Here is a 25,957-nt window from a genome sequence, read left to right on the forward strand (position 1 = left end):
CAAAGCCAGCTCCCATCTCGACCTGTCCCCAGGTGCCACGGGAACAGAGGACTGGCTCCTTGTCCACGGGTGGCAGGAGGCCAAGGTGTCCCCAGTCTGTCCCCACCTGCCCCTGAGCACGGGCTGAAGGATGCTGAGCCTCTGCTCAGCCCTGGGCTCCCCTCCCTGGGGCCACCTTGGTGCAGATGCCGAAGCTCAGGTGGCAGCACAGCTCCTGTGGCAGCTCGGGGACAGGAACGTGGCAGGGTCTGCGGAGAGAGGTGGCAGGAGGGTTGCCCACCCCTCCAAACCACAGGAAACCCCAGGGTTTATCAAAACTCTGTTTATTCCAAACGTTAAAAGATTACATTTTTTTTCCCTCTCTTCATCAATTAATCAACCAAAATACTTTACATTTTCTTTTAAAAAAATTCAACCTATTCTGAACCATTGTACAAGTCCCAACCACCAGCCCTGCGCACACCCACCGCTTCCCCCTATTGCTACAACTTAATGTATAAAATTTCATCTTCACAGACCACCTTCCTCAGTCCAGGTACCTGGAAGGCAGCACGGAAAGACGGGGCAGGCCGGGCGCAGGGAGCCAAGACCAGCTGGACCAAGACCAGAGGCGATGAGGAGGCAGTCCCGTTGTTTCAAGTGATGCGATGCATAGCTGGGGTTTGGCTGTCTTCTCAGTGAGGCCCTAACAGCAAATGAAGCCCCTTCCTCAGCAAAGGAAAGAGAAAAAATTAAAATAACAAAGTCCCCACCTGTGGGATGGATTTTGTTGGGTTTTCAAAGGCAACAGGAATCAGCAGGAGCAGTTGGGACTGCAAACGGCAGCGCTGGAGGTGGCCTCTCCAGGCAGGAGCCCCCTGCCCTTTTCCAGCAGCCCAGCTCTGCACGCAGCACGGGCTGGGCATCATCCAGCAGCGTTCCCCCTCGCAGGCTCCCAGCCACATCATCCACCCCACCGCAACCACAACTGTCGAGTGAATTGGAGAGAGCTCCCCAGGAGCATGTCTGCTGGACCAAAATCTCAGCTGGGCCAAGCCCAGAGGGCTTAGGTGGGTGGCCACAGACAAATCCAAGCTGGAGAGGCAAAAGATGTTTAGGTTAAGGGGATGAAGGAGCACCCAGAGATGGGGAACATGGGGACCTCAGAAAGCCTGATGCTCAAACCCTTTTGTGAAGAACAAGGCCTTCAGCTTTGCCAGTGCAGGAAATACTAAAAAAAAAAAACCCACCAAACAGATGAAAAGCGGAAAACCCATCCAGTCACAGTACTGAGACCAGTTTAGGACCAAGCTGACCCAGGGGAGCTGCCAGAGCACTGGGCACCTGGGAAGACAGACACACGCTTGCAGGGAGAAAACACGAGCATCCCTGAAGAGCCCTGCTCCAGCCATGCAGACACCGCTGGGGCCTGGCTCTGCCCTCCCCACTGCCGTCAATGGCAGCCCAGAGCTGGAAACCAGTCACCCGACCGGGGCAGAAGGCGGGGGTGCGTGCACAGGTCCTGCAATCCTGCTGGGCTCAGCTGCGTGGCACTGCTTCATCAACTCTGCTCTTTGTCCTTGACCAGCAGCACAGTGTGTTGCCCGCCGCTGGACACGGCCAGGACCGTGCGGTTTTCTAATTGCTTGCCCGTCATCTCCACGGGGCTCCAGACGTCATCCTCCTCCCCTGTGCCCAGCTGGTAGTTGGTGCCCATCCCCCAGGCAAACGCTCGTCCTGCAACGGAGGTGATGCAAGTTGTGACTTCCAAGCGGCTGCATGGTGGGGTGGGAAGGGGAGCCAGCAGCCAAACCCAGGGCAGGGGGCTGGGCGATGGGCGCCAGAGATGCAGGCAGGAAGAAGAGGAGCAGCTATTGCAACTCAAAGAGGTGTTTCATCACATAGCCAAGGCAGTGTTTTGCCCCTGGGGAGCAAACCAAATCCATCAGCCCACCACAAACCCTCCTCCCACAGCTGCGGGCTACAGACGCGTGTGCAGCGCCAGAGCATGGAGGTCTCGCAGCAGCAGAGTTCAGGGTGTAGAGAAGGGACTGGCAGGCCAACGACCTGGTCAACACTCTGGTTACAAACCTCACTGCCAAGGGCCCACAAAAATATTTGAGCAGCTGCTGCCCAGCTGCCCCCAGGCCGGGTGGTCAATCAGCGCCAGGACTTGGCTCCAGTCCCGACCCAGCTGGCAGCGTGTGATGAAGACAAGCGGGACTGGCCGGATCCAGGGGGATCAGGACGGACGGATGAGGGGTGGGGAAGGAACACAGGGTGGCAATCCCAAGCCCCCGAGGCCCCCGGCACTCACCATCACTGCTGACAGCGTAGCCGACCGATGCGCCGCATGCGACAGAAGAGATGCTGGGGAGCTCCGGGATGACCGTGGGCGTGCTCTTCTCCTCTGCCCCTGCACCGAGGCCCAGCCGGCCGTACTCTGCCCTGCCCAGGCTGTAGGCTTTACCTGGAGCACAACGCACACACGAGAGGGGTGGCACGAGGCGGGAAGAAGCCTGTAGCAGGCCACAGCCAGACCCTCTCTCCCCAGTCTGACTCCTGGAGGAGCATCACTCCTCTCTGCTACACCCTAGATCCCAACCAGGAGGTGCAGGGTGGGACAGAAACCTTTGAGCTCCCCAAAATCAGCAGGGTGGGTGGGTGCCTGGACAGACTACTGAGCCTGCAAGAGCAGAGTTCACAAGTGACTCCAGGTTCCTGTTACCCTCCCTGCCTTTTGCTGCAAATTCACACCCTTGTTGCCTTGAACACCAAGGACCTGGAGGGCTCCAGCACATCACCCTCACCCCAACACCTCCCCAGCTGGGACGAGGGCTGTGGGCCTCCCCCCATCCTGCACTGTGTGACTCCCAGCCCGCCTGTCATGCCTCTCAGGGTGCTCACCCTCTGAGTCGACGCACACCGTGTGGTGCTGCCCGCCGGAGAACCCGACCCAGGACTTGGTGGAGTTCTTGAAGCACGTCAGGTTCTGCGGCGAGAAGCAGGGCTCTGTGCCCTGGGTCCCTGTGGGGCAGGATGCACAAACCCAGGCAGATCAGGTCCGCAGGCACAGACAGCCCAAGCCAGGAACCGGCAAAAAGCCATCTGCCCTGTGGCTCACCCCACCAGAGCCTAACACAGCCCCCCCCCCAAGCCCCCAGAAATCAAATTTCTGCCCAAATCCACCAGCTGCTGCGCCTGGGATCTAAAGCCAGAGCTATGCACGATGACCCCCCCACCCCAATTTCCAGCTCCGGTGTGTCTGGCGGGTGCTTGGTGTTCAGGATCTGGGACGCTCAGCAGTGCTCCCCCCCAGGCCAGGGCAGTACAGGACTGGGAAGTCCACACCCAGACCAAAGCAGGCAGGAGATCTGGAGGGATGTAAATGAAACTCACCCAGCTGGTGGTAGTTGGAGAGGCCAAATCCATAGATGTGTCCCTCCTGCGTGACAGCGAAGGTGAAGTAAGCTCCGCAAAAGGCATCCTGGAAGCGCATTTTGCCTCTGTTGCCTTTACCTCTGACAGGGACACGCTGGGGGACCAACAGGCGCTCTGGGGCAGGAGACAAGGCATCATACAAGGACTAATGATTTACACTCTTCTCCCTCCCCCTTAGATCCAGCTTACTGAGTTCAAGTAACGGATTTACATACAAGCCCTTGAGCAACAGGGGAAGAGACTGGGTCTCTTTGCTCCTCTGCAAAGTTGGGGCCAAAGGACGCAGCACCACACACCTCCGAGCACCACAGCAACTCACCCAGCCCTTTCCTTCCTCCTCGGTTGGCAAAGAGTGCCGGCACTCTCCCCAGCTGGCCCTGCTCGCCACAGCCGCAGGTGAAGAGGTCGCCATCCACCGTCAGCATCACCAAGTGGTCATTCCCTGGGAGGGGATAAGGGAGAGGAGAGAAGCAGGAGTCATGCTCCAGGAACCCAGCAAGACCCAGGGGCTGAGATCTCACACATAAACCCCAGCTCTCCCAGCTTTCCAGAATTTAGTAGGGTTTATTACTGCATCGGATACCTTGACACCAGCTTCTGGCACAACTTAAACCCCCAGGATCTCCCTTTTCTTGATCCCAGTTCCCCAAACGAAACTTCAAAGTTTTTCTGGGAAGGTTTAGGGGCACAGGTCTCCCCCAACCTCACCTGGGCCCTGGACGAGTTCCCTGGCTGCTCTGCTCAGCTTCCCCAAGTCTAGAAGAGGGCGAGTGCTTTGACCCTGTGGGATCGTGGTTAGAGCACTCTTGTAAGGCATTCTGCATCAGATTGGGTCAAATATTAACATTACCATCAGGGCTAGAAGAGACACAAGGTCTGTTCTCTCAAGAGCCAGACAAGAGCAAGCACAACCCTGTAGCTGGCTCGCAGCAGCCAAGGGGGAGGAAAAGGACATGGACTTTCTGGACCTTCACCTTCTCCCAAGGGTTGCAACTGCCTCGTGCACCAGCCTGACCCAGGCACACCCCAAGACCTTGCTCACCTGAGACAATTTTAATGACAGGTGCACTGAGCTGGAGCAGCACAGGAACGGAGCTTGTCTTCATGGGCTCCAGCAATCCGATCACCCCATTGTTATCCTGGGTGGAGAAAAATGCAGGGAGATGAGTCACAGAAGCAGCAACCATCAACAGAGCTTCCAGCGTCCAAGAAATCAACATACCCGGAAAGAGCCCCAGACAAAAACCCTGCCGTCATCTGTCAGCGCAGCTGTGTGACTGTCCCCCGCAGAGACCTGCACCACCTTTTCCTGCAGCTCCACCAGCCCTGGTGTGGTCTCTGACCCTTCTGCTGAGGTGTCACGCCCAAGGGCACCTTCATCGTTGCAGCCAAAGGTGTAGATCTGCAGAAGAAGAGCGAGCTGCTCAGGATGGGACCCAGAGGGGCAACAAGCTGAGTTGAAGTGAGGGGGCAGAGACCCACCGGGCTGAATTATCCCTTTGAGTCCCCAAAATTCTGTGGTCCACGGCATGGGGACCACAGTCATCCCTGGAGCTGAAGGGAGCTACACGACTGGGCAGAGCAAGGTCTGATTCAGACCACCCCTGCTCAAGAACAAGTCCCAGAGCTCGCGGGGAAGCACAGCTCAGTCTCCCCATGCCCCCCGCGGGTGCTGCCCTGTCCACGCTGCACTCACTTTTCCCGTCTGGCTGAGGCACACCGTGTGCATCCCTCCGGCTTCCACCTGCACCACCATCTCCGGCAGCGACACCAGGGCCGGCTTCTTCCTCTCCATCACGTCCTCCCCCAGGCCCAGCTGGCCAACATCACCCTGCCCCAAGGTCAGCACCAGGCCGGGCTGCGTGCAGTGGGACGGGTGGCAGACTGCAAGATGAGAAATAACACGCATCACACATGGGAAACGACCCTTCCGATGCAACCGGTCCCTGGGAACAGGGAGGGAAAACTCCCAGGGATTTTTTCTTACCTTTAATCTTCTTCCTTCCTGCAGTCTCTTCCAGCACCGGGCTCTTCTTCGCAGTGCGCTTCCCCGGCATAGTGCCTTGGATCTGAATGCCAACGACACGCTGTCAGGGGGTCGCCCACGGGCCTGTCGAGTGTTCGCCCCTCCCCCCTTTCCCGGCTTTAACGTCACCTCGGGTCACCTGGGGGGGGCTGCCGAGGGAGCCGGGCTGCGAGCGCCCATCTCTGCTCCCTCCCAGCAGAACGCAGCTTGGGTGGGATTTTCCTTGCGCGTTTTATCGCGGTCCCTCTGCGGCGCTGCCGTCAGCCCCCATCAGCCCCCCGCCCCGCGGCGCAGCACCCCGGGGGGGCCAGGCCTGCCCGCCCCCCGCATCCCGCCCCCACGCAGGAGCACGGCCCGCGGGGGGCCCGGTGGGACCCCCAGAGCTAGGCCGGGCCCACGGGCGGCGTGTCCCGCCCCCACGGACGGCGTGGGCCCAGCTCACCGCCCGCGGCCCCCCCCCGGCCCGGTCGCCCCCCCCGCCGGCCCCTTCCCGCCGTTTGAATTCCCCGCGCCGCCTCACGTGGGGCCGCGCAGGCCCGCGGCCCGGTCTGGCCCCTCCCGCCGCCGCCCTCCGCTCGCCCCGGCGGCCGGGCGCACCCAGGGCGGGCCGGGGCTCGGCGGGCGCGACACACCCGCGCCCCCCCACCCCCCCTCCGCGGCCCCCCACCCACCGCCCCCGGGGCCGCGCCGCGCTCCCACCTCCGCTCCGCCGCCGGCCGGGCCGCCGCGCCTCCGCACCGCGCATGCGCCGCCCGCCCGCCACAGCGCCCCCTGCCGGCCGGCGGCTGCGCGGGCAGAGCCCGGGAGGCAGTGCCAGGCCGGGCGGGCAGGGGAGGCAAGGCAGGGAGGGCAAGGCAGGCAATGCCCGGGAGGGAGGGCGATGCCAGGCTGGGCAGAGCGCAGGCAGCACAGGCAGCACCAGGGAGGGCACAGCGCAGGCAGGGCAGGCAGCACCAGGGAGGGCACAGCACAGGCAGGGCAGGCAGCACAGACAATGCAGGCAGTGCCAGGCAGCTGCCACTCCGGAGGCCCTGCGCAGGGTTCTGTGGGGTGTCCTGGCCAGTGCATGCCTGTTACCAGTACACTGCCTGTCCTGATGCCCCACCTCTAAGAAGCAGCAATTCCTACGGGCAGCACCACAGGCACAGCAGGGAGGGGACAGATCTGCAGCGTAAGGTATTTAACCCAAGGAGTGCCTAATTGGACAATGTTAATGAAGCAAGACAAGGTATCAACAACATCCCGCGGGCCCACGCGCTGAGGTCTGGAAGCCAGGACCGTAGCCAAGCTGGCATCTACCAGAGCTTGTTCTGGAGGTATCTGATGGAAAACACAAACTTACGTAACTTCTTTATGCCCTATTTGATCCCTTTGGATTGGTTTGGAACAAAAGCCACAAGTTGAGTAACTCGCGTTGGTGTGATGCCGAGGTAGCCCGCAGCCCGTCCCGTTCTGGGTAGTCAACCGAGAAAGCAAGTTGATTTCAGACCAAATTTTCCAAAGCATCTACAGCATTTTTGACCGTTTCAAGCGTAACAAGAGATGTTTGTAGCGGCCTTCTCCGGCTCAGGAATGCCTAATTATGGAAATAACGATTGCACGAGTTGAGGAAAAATTGACTTGTCTACAGAGGATTAAAAGCATCATTTACAACATAAAAGGGCTTCACTTGAGGCTCCTGCCCATGGGGTGGAGGACTCTTGCAAGACCCCAGTGTGGCTGAGCTGGGTGTTGGAAGGTGGGCCACCACCACACGTTCCCTGGGCCACTGCCGTGCTGGCAGGAACACCTCCAGCTGCTGGGTTGTGAAGAGCAGCTGGGTATTATTAAGCACATTTGACCCAACTGAACTCTTCAAAAAGGGTGAAATGCTGTCCAGACCGCTCATTTCCCGGTTGCTGCCAGAACCCAACCATTGCTTTGCCCGTTTGTGTGGAAACGGGATGCTGAATTTCTAGCATTTTTGGCAGTTCGTGCCATCAATGTTCCAAGTCAGTTTCCAGGACCGCTCAAAACCCACTGTCACGTGTAATCAGATTCACCTTCACAATCACACTCCTTAAGAGTTGCAAGGACACTTCAGAGCCAGTGACTGGAGTTTTGGAACTTTCTGGTCCTCATAATTAGCATTACAATATAGCTTAAGATGAAACCAAAAGCTTTTATCCATTTGGCTTCCTGAGAGTATTGAGGCAGAGCTGACCACAAGGCTCATCCCCATTATGGCCCTTCATCCTAATGTTCGTTACAGCACACTCCACCTTTACCATCACCTGTCCACTTTTATTCTTGGAGCAGGAACTGGATAGTTTCTTGCTGTCACAGCAACCAACAGTCTGTGCTTGCACCAGCAAGGCCTGTCTCTTACCCAACAGGAGAGTATTTCCTATTCCACATTAGTACTCTTGTTAATTTGCAAATCCACCCCTCGGGATGCTTTAGACCAAAGGTCAACATAATCCATTTGGCATGTATTAACTTTTTTTTTTTTTAAACAGAAGCCAAGCCAATTACATACTTAGCCAACAGGCCAGCCTCATCTACCCTTGAACAGATCTGGCTCCTGAGGTGCGCTACCCACCCAGCCAGTAGCCCAGGTGATCTAACACCCTTCCATGGAAAAGGATAACCCTGGAATGTTTTATCAAGTTTTTCCAGACACCCACTGGATCTCTTTGGATGAGCTGATGGGACATCCCTTACCTTACCCTTTCCCTTTGCATTTCACGTGGCCAAGGGCAGGATACCCAGCCAGCTGCTCAAGGGCAGCAGTAGGTAGCCAATTATTTACACTCCAATCCTTTAATCCTAAACCACCCCCACAGAAACCACCCATCAGAATCGTTCCCCTTTTGTTGCCATTCCCCCCACAGCAGACCCGACCACAATCAGGCTTCTGGGTAGGTACTGCCCACTACTAATGCAGCCCAAATAGCTGCCAGCACGGGTTTGAAGTGGGTTTCTGCAGCTTTCCCGACTAGGAATCCACTGCTGATTCCAAGTGAGAGGCATCAATGTCCTGGATGTTTCATACTCCAGGCCTAACCAAACAATTCGCTCACAAAGAAACACACACCAAGCAAAAAAAAATAAATTTATTTAATTCTTTACTGCAGCTAAATACAGGTTTAGAAATCGGGAATGTAAGGCCTTTTTTCAGGTAACACAGATGCACAAATTGCTGGCCTTGCCCACATCCCTCCAGTATCAGCTTCCCCTGGAATGTCCTGGCCACACATGGGAGTCAAATCCACTTTCCCAGCAGCAGGACTGGCCCCACTGGAGAGCAGGGTTGCTGGTCCACAGCGCTCCTTCCCATTCCTTCCACACCCCAGGCTCCCACCATTTGAAGGCACCCCAGATGCAGCTCCTTCCTGGCATGCCAGGCCACCCACAAGTCCCGCCCTTGACTTTGTGCCGCCTTTCAGGCACACGCAAGCCAATTCTACCATAGTCCCATGGCTTTATCTGCCTTTTTTGTGTGCAGCCAGCCCACCAGGCTCAGCCCCAGTCCGTGCTTCTTGTACCACACAACTGAGCAGCCATCTGACCCACCACGTGCCCAGGCACACTGCAGTTCTGCTCGGGCCCCCAGAAAGCTACTTCATGGCAGTCCCCAGGGTGAAGCACATGCTGTTGGAAGGCCAACAAACGCAGATCTTTTTTCTTTCCACTTCCAGCCCATTCCCATCTCTGCAGCTACATTTTGATTACACACACCACATGAACTGAACCTTAACTATCACCCTTATTAAGTATTTGGGCTGGTACTCTCAATATACTCACCCTCTCTTACCAGCCATAGGGATTCTTTGTTAGCAGCATCTCATCTCAATTAGCGACGAGTGCCTGCAACAATTTAGGAAAAAAATGTTTGTTTCTCCTCTTTCCCCAATTCCCATAGCACAAACAAGGCCCTAAGATAATCAAATTATCTCCACTTCACCAAGGACTCTTTTTTTCTCTTTAAGATGATTCTGGAATAAGGTTTTTCCCCCCCACCCGTCCAAAGTCCAAAAATATCTTAGAAGCTAGGGAACGCCTGAGCTAAGCTTTCACTGTTAACTAACACCTATAAAGTCTGCATCGGCATTCAATTACTTTAAGCCTATCCAATTCAGTTTTCATAAGGAACTGAGAAATAGCAAGCCAACTGAAAATATAAACTAATAAGAGAACCGTATAGTATGTACGGCCAACAACATTAGTGCAAAATTACCTTCCAAACCAGTGCTCTGCTCATGCCAAACTTTTCAAGCTTGGAACTGGAAATGATAAAAAAGTACTTTAAGCCATTGCTCAAGGGTTTTTTTCCCCACTCGCCCTTCGCTCCCCTCCCCAAGCCATGCAGCCCAGCACATGCCCCCCCCCCCCGCCAGCCATTTTGAGTGGCCAAAGTGTTTCCTGCATGGTTTGTCTCCTCTGTCACCGCCCGAGGGCTCAGAGAAGCAGTAGGAATATGCAGGCTGCAGACTCAAGGCCCGGCTTGTTCTCCAACGTCGTGGAAAGGGACTGTACGTCAGGGGCCCGAAGGCCTACGCTCCCGTGCGCCACACGGACAGAGCCGAGAGAGAGCGACTTCTCCGGGTATCCACGTTGGACCGACATTTTAAAGCATTGCAGGCCCCCTCCATCCCCCCCCCCCCGCCACGCAGCCCACAGGCGGGACCCCACCAGGGACACTCACACGACGGAAGCAGAGCTGGACAAGGCGGGACAGCATCAGGCGTCAGAAGAGCCTTAAGAGAAAAAGATGGTGAGGAGCGCGAGAGGACTGCGGCCCCGGGGTGCCCCCCAAGCAGCCAGCTCGCCACCTCTTACGAGCATGGAAAAAGAAACACAACGTTCCCAGAGCTGGCCACAGGCAGCGTGGCCCTCCACGGCCGCAAGGACCACACGCCACAGGGAAGGGAAGGGAAGCGGAGGCCGCGGCGCCGCCGCCGGGAGCTAACTTACCTGAGCCCGCCCCGCCGCACGAAGAAAGAGAACGAGATGCGGCGCGGCGCGGTATTTATAGGGCGGGCGGGGGCGTGGCTAGGGTGCGCATGCGCACGGCGCACAGGGAGGAGCTAAAAGTCCACGCGCCGTGTGGTTGGCGCATGCGCCACGTGAGGGCGGGAAAGGCCCCCAGGGCCACGCCCCCCGCGAGGCCGTGGAGGAGGAGCGGGGCCTGGGCCCCCCACGCTGCTCCCCCGGCCATAGCATTTAAAACACGACCACGAAAATCAGGGTTTTTTTTAAAAAAATCCTAAAATACTTTTATTCAATAATTAAAATCTGTCGCTGAGGAGACTGATATACAATGCAATGATTTAGTCTACAGACGAACTGTACAGGGGAAGCTGTGAGGGAAGCCCCCCGCCATCTTCCACGGGCAGGCCGCGGCTGTGGGGTGCAGGCGGCCGGGGATCCGGCCCCGGCGTTGGCACGGCGTGGGCAGCACGGCCAGGGCCACCCCAAGCGACAGAGGCTGTCTGTGAGCAAGGCAAGTCCTCTCCGTTCCTGCATCCTCCTCTTCCTCCTGCCGTATTCCCTTCCTTCACCTGAAGTGGCATCTCACACATGGGTTCAGTTCTGTGCATGATACAGCAGTGGCCAACACCAGATTATTTTTTAAAAACACCCACATTTAATGGTTTGACTTGGTGATCCTGAGGGTCTTTTCCAACCTAAATGATTCTATGATTTAGGAAGAACCAATATGAAATCATTCTCAGAAGAGAAAGAACATCTTTTTAAGGTCACTTTTTAAACCTCTTCCCCTCCCTTCCACCCACACAGTGAAATTATCAAGTTTCCAGTAGGTTTAGCTGTAAAAATGAGAAAAGGCAAGTTTCACCCTGATCTGGGAGCGTAAAAAACATCTGAGAGGAAACCACAATAAAAAGAATTGACTACTCTCACAGCTTCCCCAAATTAAGAAGTTTTAGAAAGGCAACAGTCATTTCCTGGTTCTGTAATATGTTAAACCAGCCTAGATATCTCAAGACAAGATCTGTTAACATCACAGCAAGTGTGAGAGTGGGGAGGGAATGTTTTGTACATTTAAAACTGTATTTTTCTTTTTTTCTTTTTTCTTTTTTTTTACAAAAAGATGCAGCATATGTTAATATCTATACAATTCCCTTCCAAGACAACAAACCATTGGTCAGTAGTGATTCAGGACATTAAGAACATGACAGAGACACAAGCAAAACCAAAAAAGTTAATTATGAGTCACATGTCAGTTGTCTGGCGGGTCAGCACCTGCGCAGGGTTCTCTGTACACAGCTAATATACACACGTGCTTCCTAGCACATCCACTCTCCACTCCTCAGCTTTCCAACATTAGAGCTGCCTTTTTTTTTTTCCCCCTCTCCTCTTGGTAAGGAGGAGGAAACAAAGAGTTGCACTCCCAGGAGGAGTATGTACAGCTGAGAACTGGGCCTATCCAGGCTGAGAAAGGGAGCTGGGGAATGAACCGTTCGTTCACATGTGCATGGTCTCCTGGCAGGGATGCTGGCGCTGGAGCAGAGGCGTATTGCTGAGCCGAGCGAGGTATAGTGTTCAGTTCCAGCCTGATGGCACGCGAGATGTGTTTGTTCCAGTGAAATGCTACATTCAGACAGGATTCCCCTTCCCTGGCCGAAAGCCCTTTTCTGGATATGTTTTGAAGGCAAACCTTGGAAGAGCCGAGGTTCCACCCTCGCTGTATTGCCTAGGAGAGGGACGCAGAGAACTTCCAGTCCTCTCGAGTCTCTTGCTCCCTTCTTGGAAGATTATGGTCGATGGTACCTAAAAGCCAAGTGAAAAATTCGTGTCATCCTTGGAACTCAGGTTAAATAGTTACTGAGGCACTACAGATTGCCAAACCCAAAAAAACCCCAGAGTAAACTGAATTATCTCTGAACTCTCAAGCTCTCAGTGAAGCTGTTAACATCAAATGATTTCACCTCTGCCTTAGAAAGCTCTTGTGCTCTGCAAACACTCACCCTAGCCACACTGAGCAACTGTTGGGGGGGAAAATAATCACTTGAACCATGATCCACAGGTTACTTCATAGATAATACCTGAGCTAACTACTGAGCTGTTTTGTGACTGTGGCTTCTGCTGCACATGTCTCTAGCCCCAGAAAAGCACACGCCAGCTACAAGGTCACACTGGTTTCAGATACACCTCAAACCAGCCACCAGTCACTTTGAGTTTCCAGGATCAAAGTCCCAGTTTAAGGAAGAACAACGCACTTTGTGCCTGCTGCTCCTCCAGTCATCCAACACCACCGAGGCAGACAGGCACGTTAAATCTCTAAGTGCTGTACAGGTCATTTTCCTAAGGTTTTTAATGTTTTGCCTCAGCACAGCTCTCCCAACAAGATCAAAACTCCGAGTAATGCATTCTTACTCACCTCGTGAACTGCTTGCTGTCCTCGTGGACCTCCATTTCACAGCTCTTAAATTCATTCAGCTCCTTCCGGATGGCAGCCTACACAGAGGAACAGATCTTTTTTTATCTCCTGAGGCACACATATATTACTCTCTCGGCCATCTCAAGGGAGCTCAGACATGGCAAAAAGGTGTTATACCTCCAACACCCCTGCTCACATCTGATCTGTACCACCCTTCAGTGGTGAAGAGTTCAGAGCAGTTTTCATGGAACTACAGAACAGCTGGGGTGGGAAAGGAGCTCTGGAGATCATCTAGTCCAACCTGCTGCTAGAGCAGGCTCTCCTCGGGCAGGCTGCACAGTCGTGTCCAGGTGGGTTTTGAATGTCTCCAGAGAAGGAGACCCCACAACCTCTCCAGGCAGCCTGTGCCAGCTCTCTGCCACCCTCCAGGTAAAAAAGTTTTCCCCCATATTCAGCTGGAGCTACCTTTGTTGCAGTTTGTGCCCGTTGCCCCTTGTCCTGTCGCTGGGCACCACTGAAAGGAGGCTGGCCCCATCCTCCTGACACCCACCCTTAAGATATTTGTAGACATTGATAAGATCCCCTCTCAGTCTTCTCCAGAAAAAACAGGCCCAGCTCTCTCAGCCTTTCCTCATATGGGAGATGCTCCAGGCCCCTGGTTTTGATAGTAGGGCTGAGTGCCGCAGCTCCTCTGGTAAAGGCAGGAGCTCAGGTTGTGGCAGCACCCCAGCTTTCCCAGTCCGTTCCCACTGGGCTGAGTTTAATCTGCCCCACCTCCTGCACACTGAGGGCTGGGCAGTCCCACAAGTGGCCAGGGAATGGCTTCCCTGCAGCCTCTTGCCTCAGCCTGCCCCAGCCTGCAGGGAACAGCACTCCTCCGACCAGCACCCCTACACCCTCCTGTACCGCTCAGAAGCGGAGGCAGCGGCCACAGGCCGGCGTGCAAACACCGGGCTCCACACCGCCACGGAGGGTGCAGGAAGGCAGGGCTGGGTAAGGCGCACAGGGTGAAGGGGCACTGGTGGTGCTTGGTGGGGTGGCAAAGGGAAAGACGAAAAGGTGAAGCAAAAGGAACAGAGCAAATCTCCTTGGCTCACGCCCCTCTGCATGGGATGCCCTGATCCAGATGCCGCCCTCCACACCTGGGGACAGGGCTCTCCCCATTACCTTGTCAGCCGGTGTCAGCTTTGTCCACGGCTTATCTGCTCTCCGGTCATAGTCTTGAGCATCTGTAACTTCCACATATTCGTTAAACCTCAGGATCTTCCTGGCCTGCAGCTCTGCCACTGTAGGCCTCTGGCTAAGCTGAGCACCAGCAAGAACAAAGGAAGTTAGTTTGTGCCTTGTCCACAACGCAGTTCAGAACTAAGCATCCCAAGCAAAACTAAAACCAGTTCTCTCACTGAGCCTGAGCCACAGATAGTGCTAGGTCCTGCTGGCCGCCTGCAAGGAACGGGCAAACCCTCTTACAGTGTAATCTCATTTGGATTACGAGGTCAGGCTGGGGCAGAACCAAGGCCACATTGCCAAGACTATGACAGACACCAAGGGGTTTGGGAACAGCCTTTACACCCCTAAAGCAAGCAAGCTCGTTCCCTGCTTCTGCAACAGCAACGCTCACATTTCATACCCATAGGCCCCTGAGATGTTTTTCCCAGCTGTGAGTAACAACCACAGGTAACTTGGAGGTAATAGCTAAAAGCAGCTGTTGCTCTGCTCCACTTCTCCCACACCATTACTTTAGAAACGGACTTTGGGGAGCCTGGTGTGAACACAGTGTTAGAACAGCCAGGCCAGCACCAGCAAACCTTCCAAGTGCCAGGTGCCAAATATAGTTCTCATCTAGCTTGTTACGCTCGATGCCAGCTCAGATCTATCACTGACAAACGTGGCCACCAGTGCCAACGGCTCACCGTTGGTGACAGTCCACGTTCCAAAGTCACTGCAGTCAGAGGGCACTGGGGACACTTACACAATAGCCCTGTGACTTCACCCCCAGCACGGTACATACGATGTGCCCATAGCCACCACCATCCCGACAGCTCTGCCAGATGGCGATCACAGCACGGAGGCCAGCAGTACCTTTCTGGTGAGCCTGCGTTTGATCTCTCGCTTCTCAGCTTGACGGTCAGCTTCATTTTTCGCTGCCAAGAGAAAAAAAAAAAAAGAATATAAAAATACATTTTTCCTGTAAGCATCACCGGCTTTGAAAAATGCTTTCTGGATTTGAATGGAAAGCAGTACTGAGCTATATCAGATTATCTACATAGCTGAAAGCTCACTGTGGCACATCTGCACTTAGGACAGGCAGAGAGTGCAGTCCAACTCAATACCCTTCCCCACCAAGCACCCCCCTGACTCACAGTGGCACTATGGGCCTTTACACAGCGTGAATGAGTCATTCTCTCCAGCCCTGTGCGTGTTAAAGATTAATGGCTATATTGTCAAAATACATCTGAGCCACTTTGCAGATTGCTCCTCCCCAAAGCTATTATACTAATAGTTTGAAGAGAATAACAGCACAGATAAATATTTTAAATGGAAACTTCCTGAACTGACATTTCCCTTTCCTCAAGACGTTTATTTAAAACTTTTGCAGAACGAGTTATGGCCAAGAGAAACACCACTGACTGAGCAATGAACTGCTGCTTTTTGGATCATGTAATACAATGCTGTAATGTCTGGACCACAAATACAAGTCCAGCCCAAACAAAAACACCTTTAACAGTCCTTGCTGTGTAACATCAGAGCCTTAACCAGTTCACACACTTTTCCCTGAGGTGTCAATAAGATGCTTTGAATCTTATTGCTTGGTACCACTGCTAAGGTCTGATTTTACCCAGAGTCAGTTTCTGACAGTAACAAAGTACTGGGGGAAAAAAAAACCAAAACAGCAGAACTGCTTTACTACAACAATATAACCAAAGCACAGTTCTCCATTACTACATTTCAAGCAGATTCCAGGTACACCTGGATTAAGATGTTAAAGGCAAACCTATCGTGTTACTTAGGACCACTAGAGAAGTATTACTCACGTTGAAGTATGTTCCTCTGCTCCAGCTCTTCCGCTGTTGGTCTCTGACTCAGTCGCCTAAAGAAAAGTGTGGCAAGTACATAATGTTTTATCTGGTCATTCATCACTAGGGGGTGAAGAATACAACTGCTTGGTTTCAGTGCACTGGAAAGCCTCCCTGACACCCTTCCTTCACCAGTGGAGATCACTGCTGCTCTGTTTTGCACTCTCCTCCACTCAAACTGCTGCTCACCCACAGGCACGGGTCTGGGAAGTGCTATGGCCTCTCAAAAGCTCAGAAGCAACACTGCAGGGAGCTCAAGATGACAGCAGAGCCCAGACTATCAGCAGCCCCAGCTTAATCCACCATCTAAAGCATCAGCGCTCAGCCTGCATCTATCCACATCTTTCTGCACCACCTGTGTATCATAGCAGTAACATTTCTGTAGTCCTTGAAACCTTCCCCTCCCGGTCCATTTAACCTCTGGAAACAGCGGTCTGTCAGGGGATGTTGCTCAGCTCCAGGAGGAGCTTCCAACTTTCATAATTGGGGAGGAAAAGCAACACTGAGCCTGCCGACCCTGCCCCAGCAGCAGTGCCCAACCACCCATCACATTCCAGCACAGGCTGCTTAGACAAGGCGACAGCTTTGTCCAGTCCCACCCCTCTCACGCTGTGCCAATGGCTCAAACTTCACGCCCTCCCTCCATTCTTTGTACCTGATCAGCGTCGTCCCAATCTGGTGCCGAATTTCATTCCACTCCTCCTTGCTCTTCCGAGGGAAGACAACCTTCTCCTCCTGCAGCGTGGTTGTGTTTCCCAGCTTTATAGCTAGCGTGTCTTTCCTCTTCACTTTGTTAGCCAGCGTGCCTGCGGGGAAGAAGAGCAACGGGATGCGACTGAAGACTGCAGTGCCCGAGCACAGCGATACGAGCACGTGCCCCTGGCAGTTGTGCTCTCCCCCCTGAGGCTTGCCTTCCAAGCTCTGCACTACAGCTCCAGAGCTAGTCACTACAGAAACTGCCCACATTTCTGCGTGATGCCCACATGCTCGCCCACCTGAAGGGGTGGGACAGCACAAGCTGTTGCAGGAGCCATCTGCAACTGGAGGGGGTGCACCTCAGCAGATGAGCATACAGGTTTGGCTGTTAGAGCCTTTGAGAGAATGAGGAGGAGGACATGTGGTACACCATGAAACCAAGAACCAGCTGCTTTGAAGCACTGTGTGAACTAGGTCTTTGATCCAGATCTCAGTACGGCCAGGCACAAGTTCAGCAGAGAAAAAAAGCCAGCTGCAATGTCAAAGCCTTACTGTTATGGCTTTCATCTTCTTCCTCATCCTCATCATCTTTGTACAGGATGGGCCCCTCAGAGTCAGAGTCGCTCATCCCTTCATCTCCTTCCTGCTCCTCTGGCAGGACCTGGGGCACCAGTTTCGGGATGACTGTGACAGATGGCACATCTCCAATATACACACGAGGGCCCGAATTCTGCTCCTCTTCCTGGTCATCATCATCTTCTTCCTCATCGTCTGGACTAACAAGAAGCACAGTATTGCATCTCTTAACACATGCCACAGGGGCTGGGGAATACCCCTGAGATCAAAGCCTTGTTAGCTCTCCCCAGCCTGCAGAAGGCAGGTCTGTGGGTAGCCCCGGAATCAGAGATGCACGAGTCACCCCATGATCCTGCAGTCCCCTCTCTCCAAAGCACAGGGAGCTCTGGCAGAGGAAATGCCAGAGGCAGGTTCTTTGCAGAACCAAACAACCCTCTCACCTCGCTACTCTGGGATCTGCAGGTTCAGCTCTGTTATAAGTACGAGACAGTCCTTTTCCCACTTCTGTTTTGCAAAATGCTAAGGCAGGCCACAAACGCATGAAATCTTGTTTTGTCTTGGTGCAATTAACGATAGGCCAGGCATCAGCTTGTGTTTTTAGTCTGGAACTCATTTCCCTTTGTGAGCAGTAAGATCCCAGAGCCAGCGTTAATTTAATGGGGAAGATGCATTGGCCCCACTAAGAGGCTGAAACACAGATTCAGCCAACAGACAAAGCCGTTTCTAGGCTGTTGCACAAAACAGCAAAGAAACCAGCCCTGCCCACAGCCCTCCTCAGCACCACAGCCTCGCAGAAGCAGGGAGTGACACCGACATCTCAGAGCCCAGCGTGACCCACACACCACTGCGAGGTGTTTACCGCACACGTGTACAGGAGGTACTCACACTTTCAGCATTTCGATGGTGACAGGCAGTGACCTTGTCCTGCCCAGCGTGCCATTGTCTTCTCCAAAGCCATCGTTCTCGAAGAGCAGCGAGTGAGCCCTGTGTGACCCCTCGGCAGGCGGCGTGACAGGCTGAGGGCTGGCCAGAGCCTGCTGGATACGGATGTGCAACGGGATTTGGGGCAGGCGAGGCAGCATGAGAGGTTCGCCAAACCCTTGCTCTGCTGTCCTCTTCGACACTTCCAAGGACCTGAAGTCTTCTGGAGTAGGAGTCGTAGTTGTCGTCATCTCTTTGGGTAGGTCCAGGGAGTGCGGAGGGTCCAAGACAGGGGTGGAGGCAGGCAGGGGCAGGCGTGGAGGTTCAGGGGGTACGTGTGTGGGCAGTGGTGGTGAAGGTGAGGGTGGTGGGTAAACAGAGGTCATGTGCATCGGTATCAGCGTGGGGCGGTTAGCTGTCATTGTCCTGTCGTTTGGGGGCTTGGAAGCGGTAGCTGCCTCTGACGTGTTGTTAGGCGGGAGGCCTCTCTTTGGCGGGAGAGGAGGGGAAGGCTTGGACAAGCCTGTACCACTGTTCATCGCTTGAGAAAGTTCAGCTGAAAATAAAAACCCATAAAAGTCGCTGTATTTAAGAGGGCATTTTCCAGATATCCCTCACCAGTGTGGAATAAGCATGGCAAAACACTCAGAGCCCTGGACCAAGCAATCTCTTCTGCTTTTCTGCTAGAACACGGTGCCAGAAATAACCAGGTTGCAAGCCTCTAGTTTGTCCTTCCTGCAGCAAAGGTAAGACCTGGGAGAGCAGCCAGAAGCGAGCAGGCTGGGAGAGGGTCTGCGCATCCTGCTGCTTCGGAGAGAAACAGCACCAGCCCTCCAGTGACAGCAGATGGAGCTCACCCAGATCAGCACACAGCCTCAGCCAAGGAACGCAGGTATGTGGGGCACTTTATGGCTATATTTACAGCATCAGTTTGCAAAGGAATCTGAGACATCCAGGACACCCCAGAACTCCAGCTGTGTTAACAGCTCCTTTGCACATTAGAAACTTTTGGGGAAGTCTCGCTCAACAGCGGAAGTCAGCAGAACTGCAAGCAGCAATGTGTTCTCCCTGTTTCCATTCACCTGCCAGACCCAGCCCAAGAATACCTTGCTGCCAGCAGCTCCTGCCTGTTTCAGGATGAGGTTCTGCTCTCCTCCCTCTGCACTCTGCTCCTTCAGCCCCATATAAACTTCTCTGCAACTACAAAATAACTAGAAAAACTTCCAAACATACTTAAGAGCCTTGGGACTACACAGAGCTTATCTGCTGTGTGATAGAGGGGAGAGGGAGAAACAGAGACTGTCTCATCTCACAGGAGCTGCCTGCAGCAGGCAATCGAGGTTCCTCAAACACCCCTTGGTTCCTAGAGAAGAAGTCACACCAGTGAAGACTGCTCCTGCTTGTAGCCTTTAACATACATGTGTCAGTAGCTTCTTGGGCTTGGAAAGGTTTTGCCCACCTGCTTGAAGAGGATCTGATTTACCACACATTTCACCTGGAGTGGGTGATGGCCCCAGCACAGAGCTGGGAGGACTCCCCAGTACCAGACACCGCAAGAGGGTGCTGCTAGCAGGGAGTGCTTCACCCAGATAAGGCTGCATAACTGGAGAGAGGTGGGCACATTTTTGGGATGTTTGGCATTTTCAGACTTTCCCCTTGTAGATCAAGGGCCAGATTGTGCAAAACACTTGAGTGCCCTCAGCTCCCATCAACTTCAGCCCAGAGGGACTCCAGTATCTCCTCAGCAGTGCTCAAAGCCTGGCAGGACCAGGCTCGAGGCACCTTTGGGTAATTACAGAATTTGAAAGGGACCAAGCAGCTGGCAGAAGGAACAGACAGAAAAGGGGCTGGGTGCCACTCAAAGCATCCTCCCCAGCCAGCCCGTCTCCCTTCAGTGCGATAAACCCACTGCACCAACTGGCACCACCTTTTGTGACATGCCACCGTGGCCAGAGCCGGTGCTCTTGCACAGGCTACAGTAACTGTGGCTCCTGAAGCCCATTAGCAGCACCAAGCTCCCAGCCAGCGTGGCAGCACCGGTTGCCTCTGCTTGCTTTTGCAAGCTGATACCAATTCCCATTCCCCAAGGGTTTCTGAGCCTTACTTTCAGATACTGCATCACACACTGGAAAGGCTCAGAGAATGAACATAAGGGAGCATTTTCAGGAGGAACAAAGGGGTGATCTGCACAGTAATGGCCCTCCCCTCCCCACCTTAGGTCGTAACAGCAGCACAAAAGCAGACACATGAGTCAGAGCAGGTATCAAAGACCTGTGGAGAGCTCATGAAGCCAATTCCACTGCTGCTGCTTATCCCAAAGCCACAAAACAAGGCTCATGCAGCAACGACTGCACACGTGCCGCAGTTACAGCTCCACTGTGCCAGATGCACAGCCCTGCAGAGAGCTGCAATGCCTCTCTCTGCATCTGCATTCTCATCCAGGAGACAAAAGAGGGGCTGACTGCTGTCTCTCCTCTCCACTCCCACACCCCTGCAGCCGCAGGTGCATCGAGCCCAGCCCTGTATTGTTGGGGAGGGAGGCAGGCTGGGTATGAACATGTTTGATAGACTGCTGTCTCCAGCCACATTTTTTGTTCCACAAGTACCTCCTGCAATTAGCACTGGGGCATTTCAAATGCCATCTGTGATGTGTGTGCAAGCAGCTTAAAGAAAACAAGAAAGTATTTCATCAAGTGCTCAGGCATGGTCAGACTAATCAAGCTGGTCTGGCATACAGGAGTGTTTAACACCCTATCAAGGTCACTTGCAAAACCTGCTAGAGCCAGGTGAAGCTGCGAGCAGAAGAGTGATGCAGGTCCTACTGAAAGCAGTGGCCCAGGCGGCTTCAGATGGTAACTTGCACATGATCTAAGCTTCTACCACGGCCTCCCAAACCACACCTGGGTACCGCCTCCAGTTTCTGTGATAGCAGTGCAGACCTGTCTGATTGATCTTCCCAGGAACGGCTCTCCTGATCTGTACTAGCCTCTGCTAATCCAGTCCAAAGATCAGGAGGTGGTCTGTGAAACATGAACAGCCATTGACTGGATGGAAGGTGTCTCATTTAAAGATGCAATATTGCTGGAGCAAGATTTCTCAAATTCCTAAAGAGAGCAGGGACTCATGCAGCTTTGAGAAAACCTCCCAAGACCTGCTTAGAGACGTTACAGAGATAAAGGCATTACGTTCTTTAAGTGGGAAGATTCAGCTCAAATGACAGTTGAGCTGATTTATCCATGGGACAAGACTTAAGGACAAGACTATTTGGCAATACCCTAGCCACAGACCTTAGAGCAGGTGCCCAAGTATAACCAGGGAAGTCTGAATTATCCCTGCCAGCTCCTGGCTTCCCTGCACTAAGTGGAAACCACGTGGCCCAGCAGTGACAGACACTGTTTGGTACGATGTGGATTTTTTTCATTTTGTTGGGTTTTGAGTTGTTTTGTGGTTTTTTTTTTCCAAAGACCAGTTGAAAGCATCTATTATCACTGACCACAGTCTCACAACGCAAAAATCTCATGTGCTGTCCCCCAATTCCAGCTGTCCACAGCTGAGTCCAAGCCCTCAGTGAAGCACCAGCATTCAAAGACACTGCCTTCCCTCTCTCCTTGCACCATCCCCACTCCTGCCGAGCGCAGGCAGGGTCTCCCTCCTGCAGGTAGCTGTTGGAAACACATACGTCTGACAGATTGGATGGCTCACGGCAGAAGACTCCGGTAATTACACTGTTCTCAGCACACATGCACCTTGGCTAAACACTGTCAGATCTTCTGAGTCCAAACTGGACTGTATTCAGGAAAGATACAACATTTGCTACACCATACTAAAAAAATCTTCCCTTACCAAGGGAAGAGATTCTCAGAGCAAGGGCTCCAGAATATCCCAGGCTACAAAAACCAGCTCATGGAGGCACTTACCTATTACTGAGTTGCTATTTCTGTTGACAGGTTTGGGAGGAGGGACGGGAGGCTGTTTGGCAGGAGCTGTGCTGGTTGTACTCGTGGGAGCAGTAGTGTTGGCACTGGCTAAAGCAGGGGGCAGAGTCCTTGGAGCTGGGGAAGGGGCAGCTGTGGAATTGACTGTCTTTGCTACAACAGGGGCTGTGGTGGAGGGTACAGTTTTTGTAGTGCTGCTGGCAGGCGTTGGATCCTTTGTCTGCGCTTCGTTTGCCTCCTGGGAAGTGGAAGGAGGTCTTTTTGGAGGAAGCAGAGGCTGTCTGGGAACATATGGCTCCTGAGGTGGTTCTAGTTCAGGTCCAGAGTGGCTGCTGGAGGAGCCTGCAAAGTGAAACAGCTCGGTTTATGACACCGGAGGGCCCAGAGAGGAGGGGGAAGAATCAGATAAGAGTTCAAAACTGACCCTGGAAGAATCTAAAGCAACTGATTTTGCACACATCTGGTTTCTTACCCTGCCTTTTCTTTGGTTCCTCAGCTGGAACAGGCTTCCTAAGGCTGGATGGCTTTGTGGCCTCTTCCTCCTGGCTGGGCAGGTTACAAAGCCCGGGACCGCCGATCGGAACTGTGTGGCCATTCTTCAGTGCAGGTGGGTTCAGCTTGTCTGGTTCTTCACTATCTGCAAGGGGATGGGGAGGGCAGAGAAGCAAACAGAAAACACTCAGAAAGCAGGAGACTGAGGAGGTGGTATGGCTGAGCTGACTGAACCACCACTGATCCACACCAACTCCTCTGGCTTCTGAAACAGCTGGTCTTCCAGCGACCTTCTGCAGAGGAGCACACAGCAGCATCAACTAACTGAAGCTGAGAGCCCTTGAGTTCATTATCAACAAGCAAAACAGTACAGCACTGTATCCCATCAAGTGGTTTTCTTCTTCAGCAGTATCTTAATCTACCACCTTGTTCAGAAAGAACATTACTGCATTTAAGACTAGTATCCCCGATGCTGTGCCACAGCCCACGTTGCGATGGCAGTTAAAACCTCCAGCAGCTTTTGCATCTACCCGCTGTTACAGTATTCATAAATTCTCTGCTGTAATACAAATTCCAACACTAGCCAAGTGACCTACTGGACATGCAAACCCAGATTTTGATAGTCTTAAAATTAGTTGAAGCACCTCTATTTTCCTTCTGTTTCTACCCCGAATTTGGCAAAAAAACCCCAACACTGCTCTCCCCAAAACATCCCACAGCAAGGCTTATTGCCTCACTTTTTTACCTTTGTGTTAATCACATTGAATGACACATCTTCAGAATCTGATGTAGTTCAGCTCAACTTTCTGCTTTTACAGATTCTAGCACGGAGTTTCCCAAATGTTAGACACAACACCTCTTTTGGAAAAAAACCCAAACCACCCTCTTTTCAGCCCACGCTTTTGAGAGCACTTAAAGCCCTAGTCACAGTGAGGACACTCAGACATTCTCTGCCTCTGTAATTGCCCTAACAGGACAAACTCTTGATAACATTATTCCGAAAATCAGACTCTAGCACCCGGCTCTCGTGGGGCATTGCCCATTTTGACTGCTTTCCAACTCAAGAAAACTTGAATAGCTACATCACCAATTTGGTTAAAAAACCTTAGTGTTTTCAGCCTACCATCTCTCAAGCAATTGCAGCGTACAGCATCACAGGCCCTCAGGGGTCAGACCCCAGTGTGCTCTGCTGCTCTGATTTTTGATGATTTATTCAACTACTGTCTCCACCCCTCCTTTCCCCCTCCAAGGTACTACCTCTCCCTTTCTGTAACCTGGTGTTACGCACAAGCTGAAAGCAAAGACGCCAAGGAGCCGAAAGCTCCCCAGGCTTTCTTTTCTGTAAAAAACACCCTTAGCTCCTGAGAGGCGATGGAACACCACGCTGCCTCGCTTGCTTCGCTGCCCTTCCCTGAAACGCAGGATGTACAGACAGCCACAAGGAGTTTCCTTCCCAGCCGGGGCGAAGCTCAAGAGCTGAGCCAGAGTTGTTTATAGTAGCAGTTGCCTCTGGCCAGCTGAAGTTTTCAGCCAGGGAGACAGGACGGGTATGACCTAGCTTCCCTTAGCACTCAGACCCCGCATGCCCTTCTGGGCAGGGAGCTGCAGCGCACACAGAACCCTCCTGATGGCCTTTCCACACCGCCTTACTCTCGACTTCAGTTCCACTGACCTCCTTCAAGGTCAAGGCAGTCCAACGCTATCGTCTTTCCTTACTGTGAGCCCAGCACAACCTGCTGGCTGCCAACCCCGAGAGCAGCAGGGCCTCCTCTCCCAGCTGCACCGGGTTTGAAAACCTCCACTATACTTCTCTTCCCTGCCTCCTCGCTTACTTGTCTCATAAGATTTCCAGCATTTTTTTTCCCTTAAGAACTCGCCTAAGAAAATTTACTGACCTTGTAAAAGCAGGTTTTAAAATTACAAGCAAATACAATAACCAACCATCACCATTTTATGGCTGCCCAAGTGTCTTAAACTCATAGAAGGGATTAAGATAATGAGCTTTCTAATCTAACCCTCCTGACAATACCGACTGCTCCCTCAATACCTTGGGTTTGCACTTCATCCAGATTCTAGCCATCTTCTGTTTCTTAAGCCAGATCAGATGACTCAAAAGAAGAAAATAATTCCATCTCAAGCCACGCTTCTGTTATACCCTTACAGCCTGGAAGATCTCTCCTCTGTCATCTCTAGTTGGAAGCTTGTTATCCAAAGCCTTTGATCTCTCTTCCACGGTTTCATCCTGTGACCTCACACACTTTTGTACCCCAGTGAGCTCTTTGCCCAGCCCAGCGTTTACACCCTCAGGTAGCTGTAGATGGCTTTCATTACAGTATAGCCGCAAACAACTGCGTTCAGACTTTTCCTCTCAGTTTTGCTTTCAGTGGTTTGGTCTGAAAACCACTTTTTCACCTCCACGTTTCCACTTTGCATCTTTCTTAGAACCACCTCGAAATTTGCATTAGGTGAAGCATGCCACTGAGGTGCAATTACACACTGCTCTAAGCCAAAGACCATGCTGCCACTCAGACGGGTGGGCTGCTAGCCCAACACACATTCCTGCCCCCCTCCTCGTACCCACATCACCCAACACGCAGCCAGGTGACTGGATGGCGAACTCATCTGGCTGAGAAGTTATTTTGGCAGGGTGGCCCCAACTCAGGATGCATTAGGGATGATAGAAAAGGGGATAAGACTTCTTTGACAGCAGGGCAAGCTTATTGAAACTTAGCCATGGCTATTATGACACCATACCATGAAGCATCTTGTCTATAACTCCTTGAGGACAATGCCCCTACCCAGGCAGCTCAGAAGTCATCAATTTGTTTCTTTTTCCAAGACTAAGGCCTTTGAACCGGAGCTCCGAGGTCAGTGCCTCTCCCGCCATGGTCAGAGTGCAGTCTGGAGTGGGATCAGGACAAGCTGGAGATGGGGAGTGCAAGTGTGACAGAAGAGCTTAGCAGGACAAGACAAGGTGGCTGGAGCAGGACACGTACAGAGGGAGAGGACAGGAAGTGACAAACAGAACATCCCTCCCCGCTGGCAGCAAACAGGAAGATGCCCAAGACAGGCACCGCACTTTCTTAGCAACATCTTCCTCCCTGAACAGCCTGCCTTCCTCGCCAGGTGCAAAAGTCAGACGAGGGAGCATATCGAAAAGGGCAAGACAAACAGACAGGAACCACATTAGCAAAGAGCCCTTAAATTTGTCTCCCAAAAGAGAATGGCTGCAAGGGTGAGGTTTCACCAGAGGAAGATCAGCTACACAGAACACAGACAGGAGGAGAAGTTCGTTTGCAGACTCACCCTGCTCAGGGTCTTCCAACAGAACCCCTCTTTTTACCAGCTCCTCTCTTGGCTTTCGCATAGAAATCTTTCGTTCTAAAACTGATATTAAATTGAAAAAAGGCACTCAGAAAACAGGGTAAGC

The 25,957-nt window shown here is 53.0% G+C and overlaps 2 protein-coding genes and 1 non-coding gene across 11 annotated transcripts in view; all 3 read right to left on the reverse strand.

Annotated features, from left to right (window-relative positions):
* Window positions 1-307: 307 nt before the first annotated feature.
* Window positions 308-10,479, reverse strand: RCC1 (regulator of chromosome condensation 1). Of its 3 annotated transcripts, none has more exons than XM_037382045.1 (14): window positions 10,403-10,479; window positions 10,134-10,185; window positions 9,666-9,711; window positions 9,233-9,295; window positions 6,794-7,022; window positions 5,408-5,489; window positions 5,117-5,304; window positions 4,643-4,822; window positions 4,463-4,559; window positions 3,740-3,862; window positions 3,379-3,534; window positions 2,887-3,006; window positions 2,297-2,449; window positions 308-1,716 (listed from the first exon to the last, which is right to left on the reverse strand). In XM_037382045.1, the coding sequence occupies exons 5-14, from the start codon at window positions 6,950-6,952 to the stop codon at window positions 1,541-1,543; spliced, it is 1,434 nt and encodes a 477-aa protein (XP_037237942.1). In that variant the 5' UTR covers window positions 6,953-7,022; window positions 9,233-9,295; window positions 9,666-9,711; window positions 10,134-10,185; window positions 10,403-10,479; the 3' UTR covers window positions 308-1,540. The 3 variants fall into 3 exon arrangements, with proteins under 3 accessions (XP_037237942.1, XP_037237943.1, XP_037237944.1); XM_037382046.1 differs by having other exon boundaries at window positions 6,789-7,022; XM_037382047.1 differs by lacking the exons at window positions 6,794-7,022; window positions 9,233-9,295; window positions 9,666-9,711; window positions 10,134-10,185; window positions 10,403-10,479 and adding an exon at window positions 6,146-6,179.
* On the reverse strand, window positions 9,842-10,046 carry LOC119145711. The gene has a single exon (XR_005103516.1). It is a non-coding gene; the product is annotated as a small nucleolar RNA SNORA73 family (small nucleolar RNA).
* A 1,025-nt stretch (window positions 10,480-11,504) lies between the features above and the next one.
* PHACTR4 (phosphatase and actin regulator 4) overlaps window positions 11,505-25,957 on the reverse strand; it is a 68,210-nt gene continuing 53,757 nt past the window's right edge. For 5 of the 7 annotated variants that reach the window (XM_037382039.1, XM_037382042.1, XM_037382041.1 and 2 more), the window contains 11 exons: window positions 25,834-25,914; window positions 22,508-22,672; window positions 22,018-22,377; window positions 18,065-18,656; window positions 17,156-17,379; window positions 16,563-16,713; window positions 15,866-15,921; window positions 14,913-14,974; window positions 13,998-14,135; window positions 12,831-12,907; window positions 11,517-12,220 (listed from right to left, as the gene is read on the reverse strand). In XM_037382039.1, coding sequence (XP_037237936.1) covers window positions 12,205-12,220; window positions 12,831-12,907; window positions 13,998-14,135; window positions 14,913-14,974; window positions 15,866-15,921; window positions 16,563-16,713; window positions 17,156-17,379; window positions 18,065-18,656; window positions 22,018-22,377; window positions 22,508-22,672; window positions 25,834-25,914 — 1,922 coding nt within the window. In that variant the 3' untranslated portion in view covers window positions 11,517-12,204. Of the gene's footprint in view, window positions 12,221-12,830; window positions 12,908-13,997; window positions 14,136-14,912; window positions 14,975-15,865; window positions 15,922-16,562; window positions 16,714-17,155; window positions 17,380-18,064; window positions 18,657-22,017; window positions 22,378-22,507; window positions 22,673-25,833; window positions 25,915-25,957 lie in introns of all 7 variants that reach the window. The other 2 variants (XM_037382038.1, XM_037382044.1) reach the window with 2 other exon arrangements.

This window comes from Falco rusticolus, chromosome 3, assembly GCF_015220075.1.
Source record: "Falco rusticolus isolate bFalRus1 chromosome 3, bFalRus1.pri, whole genome shotgun sequence".
Taxonomy (NCBI): domain Eukaryota; kingdom Metazoa; phylum Chordata; class Aves; order Falconiformes; family Falconidae; genus Falco; species Falco rusticolus.